At 39.5% G+C, this 24,810-nt stretch overlaps 1 protein-coding gene across 1 annotated transcript in view; it reads left to right on the top strand.

Moving 5' to 3' along the window:
• Positions 1-24,810, top strand: part of LOC102209659 (glutamate receptor ionotropic, NMDA 3B-like) — an 84,058-nt gene that overhangs the window by 53,467 nt on the left and 5,781 nt on the right. The window contains exons 3-8 of the mRNA XM_005736774.1: positions 520-1,016; positions 2,083-2,354; positions 2,977-3,213; positions 7,793-7,939; positions 9,213-9,358; positions 12,176-12,291. Of these exons, the coding sequence (XP_005736831.1) occupies positions 520-1,016; positions 2,083-2,354; positions 2,977-3,213; positions 7,793-7,939; positions 9,213-9,358; positions 12,176-12,291 (1,415 nt within the window). The remainder of the gene's footprint in view (positions 1-519; positions 1,017-2,082; positions 2,355-2,976; positions 3,214-7,792; positions 7,940-9,212; positions 9,359-12,175; positions 12,292-24,810) is intronic.

The raw sequence follows: 24,810 nt of genomic DNA, 5'->3' as shown, positions 1-24,810 counted from the left end.
ATTTAAACAACCACCCCTATGATTTACAATGACCTCATGACAATCCCTTATGATCAAACAGAGCTCGTATGGCTTGATGATGTCCACGTGATCGACTGCTAAGACATGTGCAAAAAAATCCCTGCGTGGTTCAAGAGGCCAGGAGAGATTTATGTGCGAATGGGGATTGCTCCTCCTAATGTGTGGAGACGAGTGAGCCGAATAGCAATGACTGCCTGTATGGACTGGAAGATAGGAGGAGAAGACCCTCACTGCACTGCATTAACTTTTAATTATGACTCTCTGGAAGATGCAATTACCCATTAGAGACCAGACTTGCTTAAGCTCTGCAACCACACTGTAACTTTTTTCTTGCATTAGCCCCATTTTCCTTTTTTCATAAGCCTTTTTTCATAGACTATGTTTAGTGTCATCTGTATAATATTGCAGGCTGTACTTTTTTAAGGTGGATGTCAAGTTTATTTTCTATATTTTGTTGGCTTCCACTTATTATTTGTTCTTTGTCCTCTGTCCCTCGAGGTTTCTCTCCAACACTTCCTTCACCGGGGCCACAGGCCTGATCCAGGTCGATGCTGGTGTTTCTCGGATTCTGTCCTCCCAACTGTTTCATGTATGGAGTCTGAAGAGAGGTGCTCTGGGGCAGCCTGCTTGGGTTACTGTAGGCCAGTGGACCCGAGGTCGACTGGAGTTGGAGGGTGGCATTCTGGGACTGGTGGGAGGGTTCATGACCAGCCAGGGACAAGGTCTTGGAGCCGGGGTGAGGGGAGGGGATGGCCAGGGTGACGGCAACTTTGGAGGTCGCTGGAGGCCGGGACTTTCGGTTGAAGGGCACCGCCTCAGGGTTGTGACCCTGGTGGAACACCCATTTGTCTTCACACGGGAGGTGGACGAGGATGGATTGTGTCCAGCTGGACAGCTTTGTCTGGACCCCAAAACTAACCAGTCTAGTATAATACATGGCCTTTTTAACCAGCTTCACAACTCAAATACTACAACAGTAGACTGGGATGGCACAGGTGAGTGTTATTTTGCCATTTGTCCATAGAATACTGTCATTATAGAACCATTATACTGTAGAAGTGTAATACTTGTCAGAAACATTTTAACTTGTACTGTGAGCATCTATGACTTCTAATTTATGGCCTCTCCAAGCTTTGCTTACATAAACCCTCAGATCTTTTCCTTTCAGTTTCAGTGTTGCTGTATTTGGCTGGCCATGTCTCTAGAGCACATATGGAAATTTGAGGTAGAATCAATAAGGGATTGCACCAGGTCAGTTTAGTTGAAAATATAACAGGGTCAGGGTCAAGGGCTACACTCACCAGCTACATTTTTCATGAATGAAGAGCATATAGGAATTCAATCAATAAGAGATCAAGAGTATCTTGTCAAAGATGTACTACTACGATCTTTCTTTCACACATGAGATTATCTGCAGCTATACATCCAGTCCACAGCATAGTCAACCTGACTTTCTTTAACTTTAATCAGCCGATTGCATATGGAAGCTATAGGAAAATGTAAATTTTTTTCACGATGATGCAGGTACTAAATGTTGACGTGTACTGTGAATTTATTCGGTTGCCATTGATAGGATTAATCGTTTCAATGCAGAGGAGTATTTACACCTTTACATAACATAACTTACAAAATATTGAAAATAAAATTCATGATGGTTCATTTGTAAAAGAGGTCCAGAAGCCAAGCAAGAGCAACGGGGACGCTGCTGATGTTGATTAAGCGATATTGCAAGGAAAATGTTTGCCAGAGCAGTTAAAATGGCAAACATGGCAAGAACTTAAAAATTCATATTGAGCAGCTCCATTACATCTTGCCAGCTCTACTTTTCTTTAATGAGTTTGAGGGTTGTTAATTTTTTTTTATCCAAGTACTTAATGTGAATAAATGTAGTCCATGCCAGGTCATAAAAAATGCCAAAGCTGAAGTGTAATGTAAGAATCTATCAACATTTTCCTTCAGCCATGGTTGTTTGTAGACAATTCCCATATGTGCAACCACATCCAAATCATGCATATGAATGTCCGGATGGATATCACACCATCATCATTTCTTTCCTCTCAGAACTACCAGAGGACCTGAGAAAGTGCTGCTATGGGTACTGCATTGACTTGTTGGAAAAGCTGGCAGAAGATATGGGCTTCACATTCGACTTATATATTGTGGGAGATGGAAAGTATGGGGCGTTCAGTGGGACAGGACGCTGGACGGGACTGGTAGGAGATCTGCTGAGCGGAACCGCCGATATGGCCGTCACCTCTTTCTCTATTAACTCTGCCAGGAGCAGAGTTATAGATTTCACCTCACCCTTCTACTCCACCAGCCTGGGCATTCTGGTACAACTGCTTGAAGTCATCATTAATTGTTGGAGGTTTAAACTTGATTCTTTACGACTGTAGAATTCATGGCGCATGTCCTAAAAATGTGCTCTGTTTTAAGTTAAAGCACTGCAGTCCTCAGTGTTACTTTGACTTTTTATGCCTCTGCCGGTATGATTTAATCGTTTGGCCTGCAGCTACTTATTGTTCGCCCTAAGCCCCCTCACCTTGGTATTGTAGTAAGGAGCGGGAGATCATTAGTTGAGAGTGTATGTTAATTACTGAACTTCAAAATTGGATGCAGTTTAAGAGTGTGTAATGAGTCTAAGAGGCATTTGAGAGACAGAGTCCTCAAACATGCTGTAGCTATTCTTTGATTGGTTAGCATTTCCCTCTATAGCTGACAATCTGCAACGCATGATATGATCTGACAATACGGCTCCATTTGAAAATGAGATATTCATCATTTTAAAAAGTGATTTCTTCTCCTGGCTGAATAATAAATAGCACGGGATAAAAACAATGTGTGCATTTTTTTTAAGCTAATTTGCCGAGGAGTTATTAACAGAAGTTTATACAAACAATTCATGGCAATCAACGGTCTCAAGTCAGCTTCTTGTGTTTGCATTTGATCCAACAGGTCCGTAGCCGGGACACTGCAGCTCCCATTGGAGCCTTCATGTGGCCCCTCCACTGGTCCATGTGGGTGGGTATTTTTGTCACGCTGCATCTCACAGCGCTCTTCCTCACCTTGTATGAGTGGAACAGCCCCTTTGGCATGACACCCCATGGCCGGAACAGACTACGTGTATTCTCCTACTCCTCTGCTCTTAATCTCTGCTACGCCATACTGTTTGGACGCACTGTCGCCACCAAGGTAACAAAGCTCTTCTCTCTGTGATTAATTGGCATCATGTGGGGCTGGGCGAGGAAAAGTCATTGCAAAGAAGAGGGGGAGGGGATGCTTTATGGGATTCTTATTGCCAATGGCAAAGGAAAGTTGAAAGAGGGTGCTAGAGAGAAAAATGATGGAGATGGCTAGGGAGAAGAAAAGATTGATAGGGGATAGGTTAAGAAGGTAGGCAGTGATGAAGTAGAAAGGTACAAGGAGGATAATACGCATACAGGGACAGAAAGGTGAAAGGGTAAGTGAGTGACAGAGAGTGAAGGAGTTATGGTGAGGATGATGGGGTTCGATGAAGGTGGTGAAAATGGGAGCAAGTTGAGGTTAGCTCCCCAACGCAGTCAGACCCAAAGTTAAAAACAAGAAGGCACGGAGAAGAGGGCCAGTGAGGGGGATAGGAAGGTGAGAAGGCGAATCAGGAAATAGGTTTCAAAAAGACGGTATTAGGAAGGCTGACAGAGGGATGGTGAGATGGGGTTGAAAGGGTAAGTGGGTAAGCAGGGATGAGAAAAGCAACAGATTGACAGTGACGTGGAGGTGGGCAGAAAGGGGATGATGTAAAGGAGGGGGGGCATGCGAGCAGGCAAAGTTGAAACATGGCGACATAGGTTAATATCAGGGAGAAACAGAATTGCGAAGGATAAATGGAAGTCAAATCCTCAGACTGAGGCAAATTTATCTAATAACTTGAAAGCAACTTGAAAAACAATGTCTGTTACTTCAGAGATTTAAAAAAAAAAAAAAAGACAACTTATTTTCATGACATTTGTTTGGTATGAAAATGTAAATTACAAATATTAAATGTACCTTTGGAGTAACAGCATTTTTCAAAACCTTGTCAGATTTAACAGATCGTGTGACACCCACAGTCACACTGGTGCACAAACACAATCTCAATGTATTTGCCAGTGAATAACGACTCTGTCTTCTGCAGTCTTTGTTTTATATAGCCTTACATTGTTCCAGAATCAATCATTAAGATAACTTGCTTGCTTTTCAAGTTTCCGTGCAGTAACATCTTTTCCTTAAATTATTCCTGTCCTTATAGTGAGATTGCCGCTCATAATATTTAAATAAATACAAAACCACATTTTACCCTTAAAGTAAACTGAGAAAACAACTTAAGTGAAAGAACGGTCGAGTGATTTGTAAGACCTTCCCATTATTGAAAGGTCACAGGTTTGATCATCGCATTGGCGATGTGTCAGTTAACAGGTTGTGTTCATTAGCAGCCCTGTGACCTGTTAAAATGTCCTTGAGCAACTCTCTGAACCTCTGTGTGCTGGGTCACAGCCAAGTCGTCAGGTTTACTCAGGCTATGGGAAAGAAAGGGGGAAATAAATTGATTGCTAAACCTTTACTGCTGGGTTGAGTTTTACAACTTGACTTTAATGATCAGGCGAATGTCAAGACAAGGAAACCAACTGAAAATTTTTGTCTGTTTTTTTGTCTTTCTGCAATACAAATGCTTAAGGAATATATTTAGGTTTTCCTCTTCTAACATAAGCTGTTATCCTCAACATACCTGACTACTACAGATAGCAATAACTGAGCATCACTTCCGCAGGCCAAGCACAAGAACCATTAATCTGTGTGGTTGTGTTTCACAACAAGGATATCACTGTATTGTACTATATGAAGCTGCCATTGCTATCAGGGTTTAGAGTAACATTAGGTGCTCTGTTTTGCTCTTCATTTCCTTTGAATTTACACTCAGGCAACCGCAGGTAAAAATAACCGAGATAGCAATGTTCTTGTCAACATATCTAACCTTAAAAGCCATTTGAGATTGGAAGCAAGTGTGTTAGATGATGAACTGTTGCTTTTAGAATGAATTAGCAGTCGCTTTTAAGTGCTACTAGACCTTTAAATTGAACAGGGGTTTATTTTATCTGTGCATTATTAACTTGCAGGATTGTAATGTTTTGCCTAGGAAATATAGCTTTAGCCTTATTATTTAGGCTAATATTAAAATCACAAGTTGTCCATAGTATCATTTTTGTATCCATCAAGTTCACTTTCAGTTACAGCTCCTTTAAATGATTCATGTTTTAAAACCAGTCAGCTTGAAACATCACAGAAGTCAGCCATCCCGCGGTGCCAATGTTAGCGTAATTAGCTTTCTAGCCAGTACTGCTAAAATGTCAGTGAAAGCTGCATTTTTAGCAGTTAGAAGAATGCTTTTGTCCAAGTTCACACAATATATGTTATTTCTTAGTTATTTTTTTACACCCTGTGTTACATTCCCAATCTGTCAGCAATGGCTGCAAAAGGCTGCTAGCTTAGCCTCATGGGGGCAACAGAAAATCTTAAAAGGTGTTCAGTTTACAAATGCAGTTGCATTTTAAAAAGCTCACCATTCACAACCAAAGTGGATTGCTAGCAAGCAAACTCACAATATTGGAACAGAGATCTGACAGGCCATGTAAGTATGTGTAGTTCCTCACCTCTACTTTTTGATGAAGGGCATTCTCCTATCTTTCACTTTTCTCAGCAACTCTGTCAATGAAATCAAAAGGTTTCATTGAACTTGTTGCCAAGTTGCCAAGTCTCTCCTGTCCACAGGTGTTTCTAGGTAGACTTTAATCCTTTTCAGGCAGGGAGAAGACCTCTCTGCAGATGTGCTTGTAATAGGAATGGTGAGCATCAGCCTCAGCAGCTTGCACACTTCAGTTAAAGCAGCGGTCAGTTCATTTCTTATGAACGTCTCCAGCAGCTCATCCGGCAGCTTGTAAAAGTGGGCATACACACGAATGACCTGGTTTAAAAAACCTCAGGCATGAAAATGAAATCAAAGTCATTCCACTTTTATTTCAGGGCAAGATCCCATCCAGGCCTAATGATAACACATGGTGTTAAAAGCAATATTCTTTATTATCTCAAACCTCATGTACGGCTTGCACAGCCAGGTTTCTTATGTTCCACCATCTTCTCGGGTATTATTGTCCGCCTCAGTGAATAGCACTGTCTTTTTATCTGAATAGCTGAAAAAGTTGTGAAAGCTGTAACGACAGGCAAAAAGAGATTTTAATTTCTTAAAACTGTTTGTTCCCTGAGGCAGGGCTAAGTTAAACTTGTGCACATGACAGTGAATAAACAATGCATACTGGCGTTTCAAATGTCTCGCTCCATCATATGCTTGACAAATGAGATTTATTTCAGGATGGTACTTTGTAATTGTCTCGATCACAACAGTCACTCTTTATCAAAGAGACCAGTCACGCACATTTGTGGACTATGACAATCAATTTGCACCTGTACATGTGCAGTATCTCTCTGGTGTCATGTTGTTTGACTACCATGAAAAGTGCAAAGAATGAAAATCCAGCTCTGTTGTGTCAGGGGAAGAAAAGAATAACAGAACTTAAAAAAAATATAATCCCTGAAGCTCTTGTGACAGCTCTGTTTACTTTAGCTCAGTCAGAGCTAAACTTAGCAAAGAACACAAAAGAAGCATATACAGTAGATGAGTTAAAACTAGTTGTGAACCCCTTACTGCACTAACAGTAGCTACTAGTAGTGTTAGTTTGAGTACCATAATTTACTGAGCAATGCATTTATTCTGTGCTGCTCCATGCACATGTGCAGCAGTGGAAACAACAAGAAGAAAGAAAGGAGCGTACCACCATGCTGTTAAGACTTTCATCCTGAGCTGTGAAGTGAATTGAGAGTATCTAGACAACATGAGTTTTGACCAAGTTATTAAGCAGCTAATTACGTGTGGCTAAGGACTGATAAAACTTTGTCCTGACCGTTGGCTCCACACTGCAGGTTAATGGCAGTGGTTCCTTAGGTTTGTTAAACATGAAACTGTGACTCTCTGAATCCATGTTTTAAGATTGTCATTGCTACACTGCAATTCGAGGGCATAAGGGTAATGATAATGTTAAAAAAAATTATTTAAGATGCTCCTCAGTCAAAATTTCCACTTGTAACTCTGCCGTTATTATTAGTGCGACAGGCTTATAGAACAAAAAGCTCACAACAAATAGAACGACAACAATTTATGCTTGTATTGTGCACGCCATTCTCTGTTTCTCCCTTTTGAATTCCCCAATTAATTGTGCAAAGAGTTCTGAAACACTTCAAAAACCTTTATAATGGGTTACAACCTTGTTTGTATAATTAATATCTCATTAATCCCGAGCCCTTACAACACTGGAAATTCATCTCTTTTCTTCTTTTAAGTGGATTTTAATTGGTGGAATAAATAAATGATCACAGTGTTCAGGTGGATTCATTCCCCGAAGCAGCCAATTTCACGGAGAGATATTTTTGACGTGTCACACTAACAGTCACATTTTGTTAGATTTTGTGTTTTGCATTAGATGTTCTTTTGCTCTGTTTTAATAAATGGGATTGCCTTTCCTTGGGGAGCAGAACTGGATGAAGAGGGTACATATCTGAAGCTGGGACACATTTGAAAGGACCTTTTTAAACACTTTTTCTTTTTTTTGCTTTTGTCCTTTCTCACATATATGTTTTCAAACCTAGTTTCTGTCAAAGGTAAGCCAAACTCAAGTTTCACCTGTCATACGTCTCCACTCTACAGACCCCTAAATGCTGGACAGGACGCTTCTTGATGAACCTTTGGGCTATCTTCTGTTTACTGGTGCTGTCCAGCTATACGGCCAACCTTGCTGCAGTAATGGTGGGGGAGAAGACGTTCGAGCAGGTTTCAGGAATTCACGATGACAAGGTTAGACCGCTTTCGAGGTCACAAACATGCCACTCCAGAAATGTTAGCGTGCTACACATATATTCACACACATAATAATCTTACACAAGGATGAACTAATGAGAAGACAGTGAAATATTTGTGAAGGCTTATTGCTTTCCATTTCCCTAAACTCTGTAGGGAGTTCAGGAGTACTGTGAATTTAATATGTGCCCCATTGTGATAGCTGCCCTCTCTTGGGCTAAAGATGATCAAAATGGGAGCTGGGAGTTTTGGAGAACCAAAATTGTTGTTGTTTCCAAACATCAATATGCATCGAAGAAAGCCTATCAAAGGAAATTCACTGAGGCAGGTTCCCAGCCCACAGTTAAAACGGTACATAAATCAAACAATAACTTTAAAAGCTTCCCGCCCAAACTATACCGCTAATGGCAAGGGTAAATTAAAACAGACAATTAAAGTTATGCAGAATTTATTGTATTCAGGCCTTGAATATGCACAATATCTATATAACAAACTATCCAACCAAGACTTAATTTTAATAAGGGAAAAATACTTTCTTCCACTCCCACTGGAGACCCACTGCCGACAATAGGGCTGTGTTCCACCCCAGCAAAATGCAGTAAACCCATTATTTAAATGGATGCAGTGGTGTGTTGTTTGTTGTGTTTTGTGCAAGAAACACACCCATGGCAGTTGATCCATTGTGTGCACTGCCTCCTTTAAAATTGCTGGGCTTTAATATAGATGTCACTGCTGACTGGGTAGCACTTCTCACATACTCACCAATATGAGAAAACATACCTTAAAGCCTGGTATATATACTGTTTCCCATCCTTCAAGGAAACTTGTTGTTCAGCCCTGAAATCAGAGCAAAATGTGGCGCCTGGTGGAGCAAGGGGCTTATTCAAGAGAGGAATCAAAGTAAATAAATACTTAAATCAAAACTGTAGTCAAGAAAATCAGCTCAAGTACATTTTTTACTTATTTTAGCATCTGAAAGATCCTGGGTTCAAGACCTAAAGGAGACAAAAACCCAGGCTCAGGATGTCCCACGCTATTTCTGGTCTCAAGCCTGGATAAATGGGAGGGTTGCGGAGTTGCATCAGCACGGACATCCGGTATAAAAATTGATATCAAATCAAATGTGGAGATCCATCTCCTGTAGCAACGCCTTGGGAATAAGGGAGCACCTTATCTAAACTCCTAAATAGGATGATATCACCTGAATTCATCACTTAAATTACATATCCACCCTCTCTTATACCCATGCCTTCCTATTCCATCTCCACAGCTGCACCATCCGTCCCTGGGCTTCCGTTTTGGTACAGTGAGGGAGAGCAGTGCTGAGGATTACATGAAGAAAAGTTTCCCGGAGATGCACGACTACATGAGACGCTTCAACCAACCCACCACTCCAGAAGGTGTACACATGTTAAAGTAAGAAACAATCAAATCCATGGACACTGTCTGAAATATTGAAAATAACCATTTTTACCCTTTTCCTTTCCTGCTAACCTAAAAAAAAATCTAGTCACGTTCACATCTCGTATTTGTGGCTTTCTATATTCAGTGGACTTATTTTCTATGCACATTGTGCAAAACAGTTCTACTAATTGCACCAACAATTTGCATGTTACTCGTTCTCTCTCTTAAATATTTATTTTGAATTATTATGAAGAACAAGCTGCAAGCTTAATGTAAGTTTTGCTTTGGGGATGATTTCTGCTTTCTTTACACCTGCAGTGCTGTTGTGTGCAACCCATTTATCAGCGTTTTCTTATTAAGAGAACACACTGTTTTGCAAGTGCATGCGACAGAAATATGAAGAAGTGCTCAGTGCTCTAGCCGCATGTATTTAAACCATGCATAATCATGAGCTTTTCCTTATCTAGACACAATTCAGCATAAGGTGTAACCGAGGTAAAAACACATAAATTATATTTCATTAGTCCTTGTAGTTTATAAAGAAAGAAATAATTAGACTTTTTTTTTTAATGAGGGATGAATAAGGGTCAGGGGCAGGCTGATGTAGGGAGTGCTGAGAAAAAATTATTCACTCTGATGTCGAATGGGGACAGAAAGCAGATGAAAGCAAGCACAGAAGACAAGTTTATTTTTGTATCGCATTTAATTTACAAAGGAAATTGAAAATGCTTTACATAAATCATTGAAAATGAAAAGAAAGAGCTACAACAAATTGCACTTAAAAAACAAATTTAAGTGATGGGGAAAATAAAAATGAATGGAAAACCGTAAAAAAAAAAAAAGTCAGTGTGACAGAAAGTAGTTCTGTTCATAAGGTTCATGCAAAGGATGTGGATGAAATAAATGAACCTCATTACAGAAGTTATAAAGATGATCTGAAGGCTGAAAAAAGGTCATACAGAGGAATCCAAGAAATAATCATTCTGAATAACCAGTTAATTAGACTGTGTTCACACTCGTCATTCATTATATTAGTTATTCACAAATTATGTTGCTTTTGTATATTTACTTTTTTATTTATTTTACATGTCCTTCACTCCTCCACATCTAGCAAATCTGTTATTTCCGTACCAGCTGGCTTTCCTTAAGCAGTTGAGGATGAACCCACTTTGGTTTCTGGCAGCCTAAACTGTTTTGCCTTCAGCGGTCTTCTGGATTTAGCTTCTCCATCAGATTACCAGCAATCGAGGATGAGAGTGGCAATACTTTTAGTATTCGCATTTAGTTTTTGTGGCATCTCATCGCTCATAGTTTTGCTGTTGAATAAAGAAAAGGGCTTATGACAGAAAGATTAAATGTTTGGGCACAAGATTCTGTTTTGAGGCAGGTTTTTACATTTTACTTTATCATTTTATTTTATGTAAAATCAGATCGTTTTACCACGTTAGACCCCTTAAACTTCACATCAAAAACACTAGACTGGATTCACAGGGTACAAAAATAGTAAAAAAAATAATAATAATAATAATTTTATCCTGCCCATGTACTGTACCAAGCACAAGCACAACCACAACGACGCACACGCTTCTCAGACACAATGCCTACTCCAGAGAGCACCAGCAGAGCTACTGAGATGGTGCATGTGCTGACTTTGTGATTCAAGTGGGAAGATAGAAAGCGCTTGTTCAGAGAAAGAGGATGAGAACAGAAAAGATGAAGGCGGCATTTGTTTGCGTGTGAGGCAAAGCAGAAGTCGAAGTCACAGCAGTGCAGAGAACTGGAGTAAGGCTGTAAAATACTGTGTTGGCAGAACTACTGACCCCAATACTGCAGTCAAATCTTAAAGAAGAAAAATCCCAAGCCTTCTCCTGGAGAGGCACGATACACATGCAGGTGCACACAAACATATAAGCTCAGAGGAAATTGTGCGCACGTGTGCACATACACAAGCTTAGAGCTTACAGTTGTACCTGCTCACTCTCATGCCTATATATTTATAGGCATGCTCAAATACACACACACACACACACACAACTCTTATTCCAAGGCCGTGCATCGGGTAGCTTCCAACTCTCTTTAGTCCCAAAAGAACTCTCTATCCTCACTTTTCTCCCTGTGCATAGTATTTGACAGGTCTAGACAGAGAAAAACAGACTTTCCTTCTTCCCAGCACTGCAAAGACTTTGTAAAGTCAGCCTGTGTTTAGTGGTAAATGTCCTGAATAACAACAAGTTTCAGGTAATTTGATCAGTCTTGTCTATTTTTCCATTGGACTGACTATATTTGTACACGTCTTCTTTATGCCTTTCAAATCTGAGTTTATTTGTTCATTATTATCACTTTGAAAGTCTCTGCATCGAACGTATATACATATCTGTGTGTAGGTCTATCATTCAGACCCTGTCTGTTGAGCCTTATTTCCTGGAACTAATCCTCTGCCAACCATGGTCAGCAGCACAGGCTGCACACAGAGGAACAGTCTATAATTAAGGGTCAATCAGGGTCAATTGGATCGATATTGCCAGAGTAGGAAAGTCTTCAGCAGTGTGTATAATGCCTTATCAGTCCGCGACAGAGGATGTTGGTTTAGGTAATGATGTATGTGTTTACATAGTGTATTAGAATGCAGTTAATCTTATCCCCTGTATAAATGACACAGTGGCATAACAGCCCTAAATCCAAGGTTCCTGAGCAGGTCTGGAGATTTAGGAATTGTGTGGAAACAGAATCTGATTTGTAAAACCGAAGATTAATCGTCTTCAATTAATGTTACTCTCTCACTTCTTGTGATGTGTGTGTGTGTGCGTGTGTGTGTTGTTGGTGGTGAAGGACAGATCCTCCTGCCCTGGATGCATTCATCATGGATAAAGCCCTGTTGGACTATGAGGTCTCTATCGATGCAGACTGCAAACTACTTACTGTGGGAAAGCCATTTGCTATTGAAGGTACAGACACTAGCACACACACACACACACTTGTTTTTATCACTTGTGAGGGCCCGTGGTTGTTGTTTGAAGCCAGTTTTTTAAAAAACAACTTGAAAGGCGTTGAAAAGCACTCATGCATACACATGCACACCCCAAAACTCTATAAAACAGTAACATTTATTCATGTAGTCACACACTTAGAGGTCCACTGAAACAATAATTCAGGTCAGGACTTTAACTCAGGGTTGGGGGATATATTAAAATTTTCTACTGACCTTTGCTAGTCTAGCTCTTTGACTGCTTATAGTATATATCCACAGGATATGTGTGGAAGGCCACACATGAGGTGTGGGCCACATGATCCTGCTCTCCAGAGTCAGTGCTGTGAGGATAGAGTCCTAGCTAATGCATGCATTTTTAAAGGCTCATTCCTCCTTGCTATGCTATCACTGGTCAAGTTGACTGTTCAAGGCAGGTCAAAGTGAATTTAAGGCAATGGGAGACCCATATAGATATAGATATATACAGATTCATTTCAAATGCTGTAGTCAGTCATGTAGTAGCTAAGGAAACAACATGACTGACAGAATAACACGGTGATTCACTGTGTGAACTTATAACGCTCCAGGGTAAAAGTATTCAACCATCTATTATTAACAAGACTGCCCAGTCAGAACACTTTGGACTTTGATGTTTAGACATTCCAAGAACATTTAAAAAACATGTAAAAAAAAATCCACTGCCAATCAGAAAATAGCTAATGACCCCCACAGGGGGATATCAGACTCAAGTTCTTACACACTGCTCCATGAATATGTGGGCTTACGCATGCTTATATCTGAGAGTCTGGCACTGATGTGTGTGCGTGATTCTTTTCTTGGTACACTTTATTTTTCTGCCCCAAAAACCATAATATTTTCAGAGACGTGCACGGAAAACATGTGCAGCTAAATTTGAATTTTTTTCCTTCTTTCCAGCATTTTCCTTCTGCACGTGTCACTGAGGTACTGTTGGAAAAGAAGAAATATAACAATAATAGAAGCTTTTAAATATTGTAAATAAGATTTATGTATGCAAAGAAATATATAATATATCTGTTTACAAGGTAAACAGCATTGCCCCTATTTGCAAAAAAGTCTAAAGGGCTTATATCACTCTTTTCTGGAGGCTTTAATACAAGACAAATTACACTGTGTGCTGTAGCCATTGATCATTTATATCAACAATAACTAATGTTTTTTGGCCAAGTAACTGATTACTTTACGTGATTATTATGGCCCCATATACTGGAAAAAGTTGCAACATAAGAAGTTGCAGTACTGTAGCAGTAGTAGGAGTTGCAGTGATGTGCACACACACACATACGCACACACAGGAGTAAATTATAACACTTTTAGAAATAAACGCTGCTGACGACCTGCCGAAAGAAATTATGTCCCAGCGCCAATAAATCTCAGGTTCTGCCGTTCGCCGAGATAAATAAAGCATTCTAGCTATTATAGCAAGTTTTACAGTATTCTAGTCACATGCCGTCTGCACATATACACATTCTGAAGGTGACTTTGAAGTGAAATTTCTGCTAGCGCAACACATTTATTGGATATATCAAACATTTAACCTCTAACCCATTGTAGCTTAGTCACCAGGAGGTTTTTCTTTACTAGGATAGAATTGGCGCTGGGAGCTCACGCATGACCACATATGTTTATTTATGTCCACGCATATTACTGTAGGTGTGCGTTTGTGTGCTGGTGCATGCATTTGTGTATTTGATTCATATCAGACTTCTTTTCTCCTCATATCACTGATACAGGCACAAACAGAAACACAGACGATAAATAGAAGCTAGTACGGGTGCCACCTGGGACCAGACACTATCTTTGATACTATTTCTCTGTCAATCAAAGTGTCACCTCAGAAAGACCCCACTCCCACGTTCCCTACTTCCTCTACAGTCCTTGTTCACTGGAGATTATCTAGTGCTTTCTTCATTGCATTGTACAAAATGAGCCCAGGGACAGCGCTGAGCCATTACTCATGAATGTGAAGAAGGGAAAGCAGGTCTCATTGATATGTAGAGCGTGTCAGTTTGATGACTACTTGATTCACCGTCTACACAAATAAGTCATGCAAAGAATCTACACTTGTTCGAGTAGCTATTTTGCAGGAGTGAGGGAGAGTAGGATGGGGCTAAATAAAGAAAGAACAGGAAATGACACCGACAGGAAACATGAGACAAGTAAAACAAACAAGAGGGAGAACAGAAAAAAAACACGAGACGGAATAATAGATTTTAAAAAGTAAGTAAGAACAACAAAAGTAAAGAAATCGGGGGCCAGTGAGTGAGGTGGGAGTTGAGCATAAGAAGGAGATAGAGGGCTTTCATTTGCCCACTGCCAGTTTGCTCCTTTCTGCACAGCTAGTGATAAAAGAGGCAGCCAACAGAGTCTCCTAATCAAGACAAACCTTCACCCCAGGCAGATGGAATAAGGGAGGGGAAGAAAGGACACAAAGTGGAAGAATGGAGCAAAGAAAGAGAGGAAGTGTTATTTTGTCTGTATGTGGATGCAAGCGGGATTTATAGAGCAGTTTGTGGTCAGGAGATACAGAGAGACGCTGGAACTGGGACTGTGGAGTCGCTCCAGGCAAGGTGCTCTGCTGAAATCTTCAGGCTGCTTAAGTGGAGGGAGATGCGGGGGTGTCGCCACGCGTCTGTTTTCGCTGAGTGCTGTTGGGAGATGTTTACGACAGCCTAGACACACCCCATTAATAATATTGCCACTGAACACGCAGCCACTAGCTGCCCGCACGCATGTGTGTGTATGGGCTTGGTGTGCATGCGGAGCATGTGTCCCTGCGTGCATAAGTGGTCTGCACAAGCTCAGTCAAGCAGAACAAAGCACGTCTGAAGATCAAAACGAGGATGGCAAAGGATCCTGTTGGCGGGGTGAAAGTATTGTTGGTCGGGCAGCTCACGTCTGACGAGAGTGACGTACAGACACGTTTTTGTGTGTGTAGTTGTGTGTGACGTGTGCGCGTGCGTGCAGAAATGTGGAAACAAAATTAAGCATTACTGACTTGATTACGTGATTAGTAGAAATGGGCAACTGTTGTGATTAATTAATAATAATTCAGCTTGATGTCTTATTTTATGTGACAGCAGTTTTTAGATTAAAGATGTCATCTTCTGAAATATTTAGAGGACTAGCTTAACAGGGGTTTTTTTTTTGTTTTGTTTTTTTTTTTTGGGGGGGGTGTTATTGAAGAAGAGATTAATCAAGAAAAATAATCATGAATATATATTTGATCCAACCCTATAACTGTGGATCTTGTTCACACATAGACACAAACCTTAAGAATTTTCTATCCAACCTGAAAAGATTAATATTTGATTGAATCCAGTTTTGCCCTCTTTCAAAAGCTAGAAATCCATGCCTCCTAGCCCCAGTCAATAACAAAAGGTATTTTTAAGTTGGAATTCAGTGAAATAAAAACTCGCACACACCATGAGATCAACAGGTATAAATAAGCAGAAGCTTCAGCAAACATCCATTCATCATCTTCTACTTATCAAAAGTTGAGTTGTGGTTGGAGCAGGCTAAGCAGGATATTCCTAATGTCCTTCTCCCCAGCAACACTTTCCATTTCCTCCTGGAGCATTCCTCCCAATCCAGATGAGATATATATTCTATCCTGTGGGTTGTGGGTCTACCCTGGGATCTCATCCCACTTGGATATGTGCAGAAACACTGCAGAGGGAGGCACCCAGGAGGCATCCTAACCAGATGCCTAAACGGCTTCAACTGGCTCCTTTTAACACAGAGGAGCAGCAGTTCTACTTCAAGCTCCCCAGCCTATCTTTGAACTCATACACCCTTCAGAGGAAACTCATTACCCAGATCTCATGACCATCAGTGAGGTCTGAAATCTAGATGGACTGGTAAATTGAAAGTTTCACCTCTTAGCTCAGCATTCTCTTTACTACAACAGTCCCAAAACAACCACAAAGATGCTGGATTAATCCGCTGGTCCACCTCACATTCCACCTTCCCATCACTCATGAATAAGATCCCAGGATAGTTGAACTCCCCTTTCTGCTTCTCTCACCAGAACCCATTTTCCAGCAGAGAAACATGACCTCAGACTTTGAAAACCAGCAATATTTAAAGTGTCTGAAAACCTGTTTTCTCAGTTAGCTATTTAAAATCGAGTTAAATACAGAAATAGCTGAAGTTCGAAATGTGCTGGTTGTTTCTTTTAAAAATTGCCCCTGCTGCTTTTACCTGCACATCTCTTACCAATTTGAAGAAACAAAATTACAGATTAAAGCTGAAAGTGAAAGTGTCACTTGAAGGTCACATATCCATGCACCAAACAGGATTTTTCTCATATTTTAAGAGGTTGGTGGGATAACACATGCTATTTATGTTGCCTAGGAGATGCTGCTGAAAAACTAAATTGATGCAACCACTCTCACAGAAGCACCTGAGTTTGTAACTGCCTAACTCATGCAGGGTTACACAAGGTTATACATTTATTTAGAGAGTCCACATTTCACGTTTTGCTTGGAGAGCAGGGCGTATTTAAAACTTTTTTATTAAATTACTGTATCTCCAAAAAACTGAAGTAAAAGTACATTAAAAAAACATGAAATAGGGAGCATGCTCTTTGATGTTTAATGTAACACAAGTCAAATTTACAGCAAATCCATTTGTTTTTCTTCAGTGAAATTTTAGGTTGCGTTCTTAGACTTTATATAAATGATGGCTGTAGGCACCATGACATTGGCTATTGTTTGGAAGCTTCAACTTTAGCACCTTGGTCACAGTTTTTCTCTATTTTACTCATTTGGATCATCTATTACTTCACCTTGATGTATATTTTATAATATTCCTCCAAGTATACTTTAAATTTCCTTCTTGGTAGCTTTCACACAATTGGAAAAACTACACCTACAAAGTAGCAAGAAAACCCACCTGTGCACAAAAAAATATGTGCTTTACTTTTCAAACAGTAACCAATGTAAGAGTAAAACACCTGCAAATAGTCAAACCTCAATAAGAGCAATGAATGTAGGCAATGAGCCATGAAAGTGACTTAATACAACCCATACTCACTAATAAGCTGGTGTGCTTAGGGGAACATGAACCCAATATTAAATGCACTTTTTACAAAAAATGTAACTGTAAAGTTTGAACAGATCATCTGTGTTTTTGAAATAAGCTGAGCTTTTTACAAACCCAGTGCTTTTAAGTAAAACTCGACGGGCACCGGTGTGTCTTTGAGTGTGTGGGGGGATTTGAGTGACAGTGAAAATGCGAACGTCTGGGGGAAAGAATCAAAACAAATGACAAGTGACTGCCCACTTGCATTTCAGTATTTGACTGAGTGCTCTAAAGAATTGTGGATGGAGATATGCTGATGACAGAAAAATGCTCTCTGTCTGCTTGAAAGAAAAAAAAAAGCATGAGGAGCGAGACATACAGAGACAAAGCAGTGGACTCGGGAGAGGAGCCGAGAGATAAAGAGAAGAATGAACTGAAGCAGAAATTGAACGAAAGCGAAGGGATGACAGAGATAAAGAGTGGACTAACAGAGGAAGAGACCAGCGGCAATGGTGGGAGAGAAAAGACATTGGATGGGGAAAGAGAAAGGATGAGGGGGGAAGACGAAAGGAAGAAGAATGAGAAAGGAAGGGTCGGTAAAGGAAGGAAAGAGCAAAGGGATGGAGGCTTTGGCAGTCTTTGTCATGTAGGAAGCAGAGTGTGACAGCTACGTGAACCTTCGCTATTCTCTGTTTCTGTCCACAACCCCCATCGGGCTCATACACCTTGACAGCCCCATAACACACATACACACACATAAACACACTGACAAACAGCTGCCAAGTCTGAGCCAGCCACACACACACAGAGACACACACAAAACCCCTGTTGGTATGACTGTGTCTGTGACTGCAGTACAGATGAAATGAAACAAACAATCCCTGGAGGTTTGGTATAGCAATACATTTTAAAGAGGGTCTTCTCTTTTGAGTCAAAGCTGAGGAACACATTTCTTTCACTTTTCACCTGTAGAAATAGTGGTCGTAATGCAAAACAGATCCCTTTTGAGTAAGTTGTGAAGGGCAGAGAGGCAATCCTCTCCAGCTATTAAACAACACTTGAATGTGCTGCTATAGAAATTAAAGCAATAAACACTGGTGGAAGATTGTACTTAAATCTGTGACTTAATTAAAAATATTAGAGTTATATAATTTTATTGCCGTAACTACTCTGTATTTTATTGCTTTGTCTGCTCTCATTATTCCAACTGCTGCTGCTGGTGTTTTAAGCAAAGGGGGGAACTTCTAAGGCATTACCAAACAATTGATGATGATGAAGAAGAAACAATTTCTATAAATAAAAAACAGATTAATATTTAATGCACTACAATAATGATTTGCATTACTGGCTGCATAATTAGATAGACCTTTTAAGCTATCAGTTTCACATCTGTGACATTTAACTCTAGTTGAACTGTACTGTACACCCCTTGGTTTGTCTAAAAAAACAAAGCCGCGAGGATGTGTAAAAGAATGAATATAACTACAATCATGCAGTCATTACAAATTGTACAAACACAACAAATCACATTAAACCTCGGGAAGTAGTAAGAGGGTAATAAAAAACAGAATAATTTGTGTTTATGCAAAAAAAATAACACATTTAATGGAGTATCTTACAACCATTTAAAGGTGCAGTTAGTAATTTTTATTTAGGTTATTTAATAGGAAAAAAGATATTATGCTCACAAATATACTTAGATTAGTGTGTAATTACATCTCCCAACAAACTGATGCTGTCTCAAGTGTGTACATGTGCGTGTGCATGTACACGTCTATGCATAGGAATAGTAGTGGTAGAATAGTTATGTTAAGCTATATAGTTTATGTCTTGGATATTTCCACAACCATATCCATAATCACATACTGTGTATGCTAGCGTTGTATATAGTGTATTATCTTACTTATTTTTATTTGTTTGTATTTTATTTGTATTTTTTGTATTTTCCTTCTGATATCTGTACCTGAGCTGAGCTAACGCAAAAATTTTCCAGGCGTGGGATCAATAAAGTCTTATCTTATCTTATCTTATCTTATCTTATCTTATCTTATCTTATCTTATCTTATCTTATCTTATCAAATAAACTATTAAAAAACACATATAGTAGGAGCAGGCACGGGTTTGTGGAAGCCACCATTTTCCTCATTAAATTTAAACGCAGCAGCCAAAAAGGACATGTCCCTTCCAACTAATCGTATTTGATGGAATAAGTCTTTTGTTTTTTAACTTAATGTGGCTAGAGACCACCCTTATAAATAGTACACCAAAGGCAAAGAAGAGCAGATTAGACATGCAACCATTTCTGGACAGATGACAAGAGCTGGCTATACAACAACAGCTGGTTTTAAGCTAGCATTATGCCAGCTAATATTAGGTTTGAGTGTCCAAAAAGTCCACTAACAGTAGCTACGAGCAGCAAGAACAGCAGTCTTACTGACAGAAAAGTTCAGCATATCCTCAGTTCACCTCAGTATCCTTGTCATCGGTCAGAATGAGCGTCTCTGACTCATATTGGACTCGTACTGGACTCCTGTCACAAGGTTTTACAGTTTCCAACAGAGTAAATAAAGGTGGATGCTTCTCATCCGGCATTGGCAGCTGAGGTAAACAGAGGATAGACAGCCTGCACAGTCAAGGAACAAATCTAGGGTTGATCCACATTCGGTCCAGACAGCAGTACAAATACACTGGCTAGTCTCAGCCCAGCTCTTATGCCATACAGTCTGTGCACAGTCTAAGTTTGTCCTAATAGGAGCCACCATAGCTGGGATAATGCACTCGAATTGGGCAAGGTAAGAAAACAGAACTCAGTTAACACCAATCTGCAATCTATTGACATCTAGTGGTGAAATTTTTACACACAGTAACTTTAATTAGATAATTAAGATGATTTGGCATAAAAAGAAAAACAGAGGATATTACTTTCTATTCTATCTAGGACATGACTATTGAAACGGTGCATGGGAAAATACTTGACAAAATGGGATTTTGGCATCTGTGGTAAATAGTATTTAAAAATTCAGAGAATCCAGAAATAAGGCTGAAAGGGATAAGGCTGAAACTAGTAATGAATGGCCGTGATCTTCGAACTCTGAGGCAGCACTGCATTTAAAACAGGCACCATTCTGAAGTGGAAATCACTGGGTGATGAATGACCACTGAGCAGATGGATTCAAATGGCAGAGGCAGACTATGGTGCAGACCAACTATTCGGTGAGTCATTCACCCCAAACAATTTACAATTCATAGACATGAAAACATGGTGTGGCTGAGGATCACCTTTGGACTCCACCAGCATCAGCGTACATGAATGTTGGTACTGTCAAATTTAAAATTAGCTTCTTTTTTTTTTATTAAATAAAATGAACAAAATGAATTTCTTTTGTTTCAATATTTGAAACAATATTTGAAACTAAATTAACTAAAGATAAGGTGCAAATTATTTGCAAATGATTGCATCTATTGTTTTCATATTCTACAGAACATTTCAACTTTGTTTTGGCAGCATTCTGGAACATAACAATGACTGCATCAGTATATAGCATGTAATGGGCAAAAGATTTGTACTATACAAAGGTCTCAGACTACCCCTCAATTCTTATGATTTTGCTAGGGAAAAAGAAATGGTGATGAAGTGTGCAAAAATAAGTGGAAACATAGTATATCAGTATATAAGGCAGAAACAGAGTTGGCGCAATTCTTATGAGCTTGGATGTCAGTATTTGGTATGACCACCTTTCTTCTTCAACACAGCGTGAACTCTCTCAGGCCAGCTTGTCATATCTTTAGGTAGTCCTCAGGAATAGTTCCCCAGGCTTCTTGAAGGACATTCACGGTCTTCTTTGGATGTCAGCTGCCTTTTTTTTTTATTCTCTGTCAAGATGATCCCACGCTGCTTTAATACTGTTGAGGGCTGGGCTCTAAGGAGGCCAGTCTATGACTGATAGTGTTCCATTATGTGTTTTTCTAGCCAGGTATGCTTTTACTGCAATGACAGTGAGATCATTGACATGCTGAAAAAATTAAGCCGTTGCCAGTCAAGTTCTTTTCAGATACTAGTGCATGATGGATCAAAATCTGACTGAACTTTTTTTTGTTCATAATTCCATCAGTTTTGACAAGATGTCCACTGGCCAGAGCTGTGGAAAAGTCCTTGGAATTGAGGGTGTTATGCACACTCATGCGTGTGTGTGCATGAGCACAGCTGGGGGTGAAGTGCACTAGAAACCTCATAGTATCTTCCAACTATAAGGTATCTTAAGACACAGCAGTCAAAACCTTTATGTATCTATTTTTTGCATTTGGCATGATGCATCCCCAGCACCCCTACTTCCCACAGCCTTGCCACTGGCTGAAATTTTACCCCAAATCATAACGGAAGCTGCTCCATGTTTTACCTCTTTCCTGACCTCCTGCAATCATATTGACAATGATCTAAACCAGAGATTTCAAATTTCTTTTTTCCCTGTTTCCATTTCTTAAGAATGTCTTCTTCACAGCCTCCCTTCCACTGAGACCATTTCTGGAGAGGCTTTTACAGACAGTACATGGATCAACTGATTAACCAGATGCATCAGTCAGTTCTTTACTGGAATTTTTCCTATTTCTTGAGGAAATGACTTTCAGATAGTATTCATGTGTTGTAGTTACCCCCTTTTTTGTCCTCCATTTGTCCAATTTCCTTTTATGCTTGAATGATTTGTAAGTCAGTGTTAAGTGGCTTAACAATCAAACAAAATTCATCTGAAAATGTCCAGATACAAGGGTTGGAGTGAAAATGAGTCAAAGAAAACCTGAAGAAATATGTTCTACACCAGTTTAAAAATATATATTCTGGCTCCTTGTTAGCAAAATATAAAGACATGAAGGATGACTTAAGAGTCTTCCACAGAAGTGTATGAAAAAACAGTCTAAAACTATACCTGATTTTGACATTTTGTATATTTAATCAGATAAAAAAAAAGACATACTTTTATTTATTCTGTATTTTTTTCACTTCAAGATGTTTTTTCTTCACCATCCATGATGTGAAAGTGAAAAGTACTTATTAATACTGTCAAGAAAGTGATGCGATAACTACCTCCGACAGAAAGCTACACTTACATAATTAGAAAGGAACACTATCATCAGAGCTACCCGCTGTGGCGACCCCTCGTGAATAAGGGAGCAGCTAAGGTAGCTTTCTTTCTTTTTTAGTGTCACCAGAAGAACGGGATTCATAAAAGGGCTATAATATCAGTATGGTATCAATTTCCTGTGCACATGGAGTGGAACCAACCTTTGTTTGGCCTTTCAACAAAATAAGGTCTTGTATCTGTAACTGGAGGGTGTGAATGTGAAGTGAGCCCAGAGTGGATGATCAGCATCAGGCTTTGAAAAGTGTTTTGCAGCTAGTAGCTCTGGTGAGGCTTGGTGAGAGGAAGGTGTTTTATTTTTTACAGAATCTGTAAGTCTAGTTCCAGATTTAGAAAGATTGTGCTCACTTTAAAGTATATTTCAAACAGGATATGCAAATGGAGTAAAACCTATAAAAACCTCTAAAGTAATATGCTATAGTGTTATAAATCTTATTTCTACAGTGGAGCACAATGTAGTGAAATTTAAGGGAGAAAAGGCTAAAGCAGAAATGAAATGGAAAAAAGACATCATTAACATTCATTTAGAGGGGCAAGAGAAGGGAGTTTGATGCACAAGTGAAGAATAATAACACAAGAAGTTAACTTTGACATTTTCACATCTACTACATTTACTCCTCACAGCAGAACCAGAAGTCCAAGATGTTGTGTTGGACCAAGACCTCATAAAGAGAATTTCATTTACATAAAAGTAATTTACAAGACAATAATTCATCACCACGGTCTGAGCACTGCCATGTGACTGTAACCAAAGGGAATCTAACCGACATAAGAAGCAGTCAGGTAAAATATGTATATTTGCATACTTTCCACTGAAGGAACTCTAAAGGGTGGAGTCAGATTTGATCCCACTCCATTCCTTAAGCTGGGATCAGACTATTTGATATCAGCCTTAAAATGGCCTGACTCACAGAGAATGGGGTGGAGTTGGAGCATTTGGAATGGAAATGAGTATCAGATGTGACATATACAATTTGTCTAGAATGCCTTATAAGGTTTTAAGAGGCAGACCTAACTATTTTCATTATCATAAATAGAATTTAAAATTCAAGAATCATACATGTTTCTAAAACTGACTTTCCAAACAGCTGCAAACTCCATTCTGAGTTATGTTGGCGAGAAGCACATTTTCTCTCCAGCAACGTAGCTTTCGACTTACAAGACTGATGAAGACTGTGTAAGCAAGTAAAGTAGACTGTGGAGATATAATCTTAAATTTCTTTCCTTTCCACTCTCATGTTGTTAGGGTTTGTCACCAGAACCACTTTGTTACATAGAAAAATCTCATACCATGTCACACAGGTATATTTATTTCAGCAGCAAAGAAGGGGACAGAACACGTGCATTCATCCTCCTGATAAAAACATGAAAAGAAAGAAACACCACACCATTACTCATTGAAGAAGCCTCTAATAAGGCTGGGTATTTGTTAAATCCACCAAAATATGATTATGAATTATGAGTTAATACAGCTCCGCCAGATGGGAAAAGGAGGAAGAGTTCCAACACGAGGATGTTTTTTCTTTCTCAAAATGTCTGAAAACCAAGTTCTAAGGCACTGCTGAGAGTTTAGAAAGGTTGTTCCCAGTTTACTAACTACTCTCAGAATAAGAAGAAAATAATTTTATCTTAAATCAGCCTCGATTCTTGCTCCATAAGCTCATCACTGATGCGTTTGACATGTTTCGAAATCACAGGAAGTTTTGAACATATGCGGAAATCTTTCTGAAACACATCTAAGTTACTGAGATAAAATCATTAATCATCTATGCGCATTTAAGCAATTTTCTTCCCCAAACTCAAGACACAGAAGCAGACTGATATCAGACAGAGCTGCCAGCTTGTTACACTCTGACCCTGAAGTCTGAAACCAAACAAACATAAAAGAGTAGAAAAGACTAAATCGTGTCTCAGCGGGGATGATATTAAATTAGAACATTTAAGAATAATTATTTGAAACCCTGATGGTTGGCAGCTCTTTCTGCATCTAAAACAAGCACTAGTAGGGAAAATTAATTGAATGGGAACTTTAAAAAGGAAAGACTAATGAAGAACGACTGCTACATTTTCCTGAAGGTCACACGGGTCATGAAAGACCACTTGGTTGTGTGTCTTGATCGCCTATTGCTATACCTCTAGGAATAACATCTAATCTTTTCTATGCTTTAGATCTGATTAGAGTTTGTAGTTATAAACTTCTTGGGCAATATCGAAAGAAGCTTCAAACAACGCAATACTTGAAGTTGATCCACTGTGTGTTCTGTAATACAACCTCCAACAGCTTTAGCTGGGGGGGG

The sequence above is a fragment of the Pundamilia nyererei genome, unplaced genomic scaffold, assembly GCF_000239375.1.
Source record: "Pundamilia nyererei isolate P.nyererei 1_Seehausen unplaced genomic scaffold, PunNye1.0 scaffold00070, whole genome shotgun sequence".
Classification (NCBI taxonomy): Eukaryota; Metazoa; Chordata; class Actinopteri; order Cichliformes; family Cichlidae; genus Pundamilia; species Pundamilia nyererei.
The sequence above is the reverse complement of the archived record's forward strand: the minus strand, read 5'-3'. Positions and strand labels throughout refer to the sequence as shown.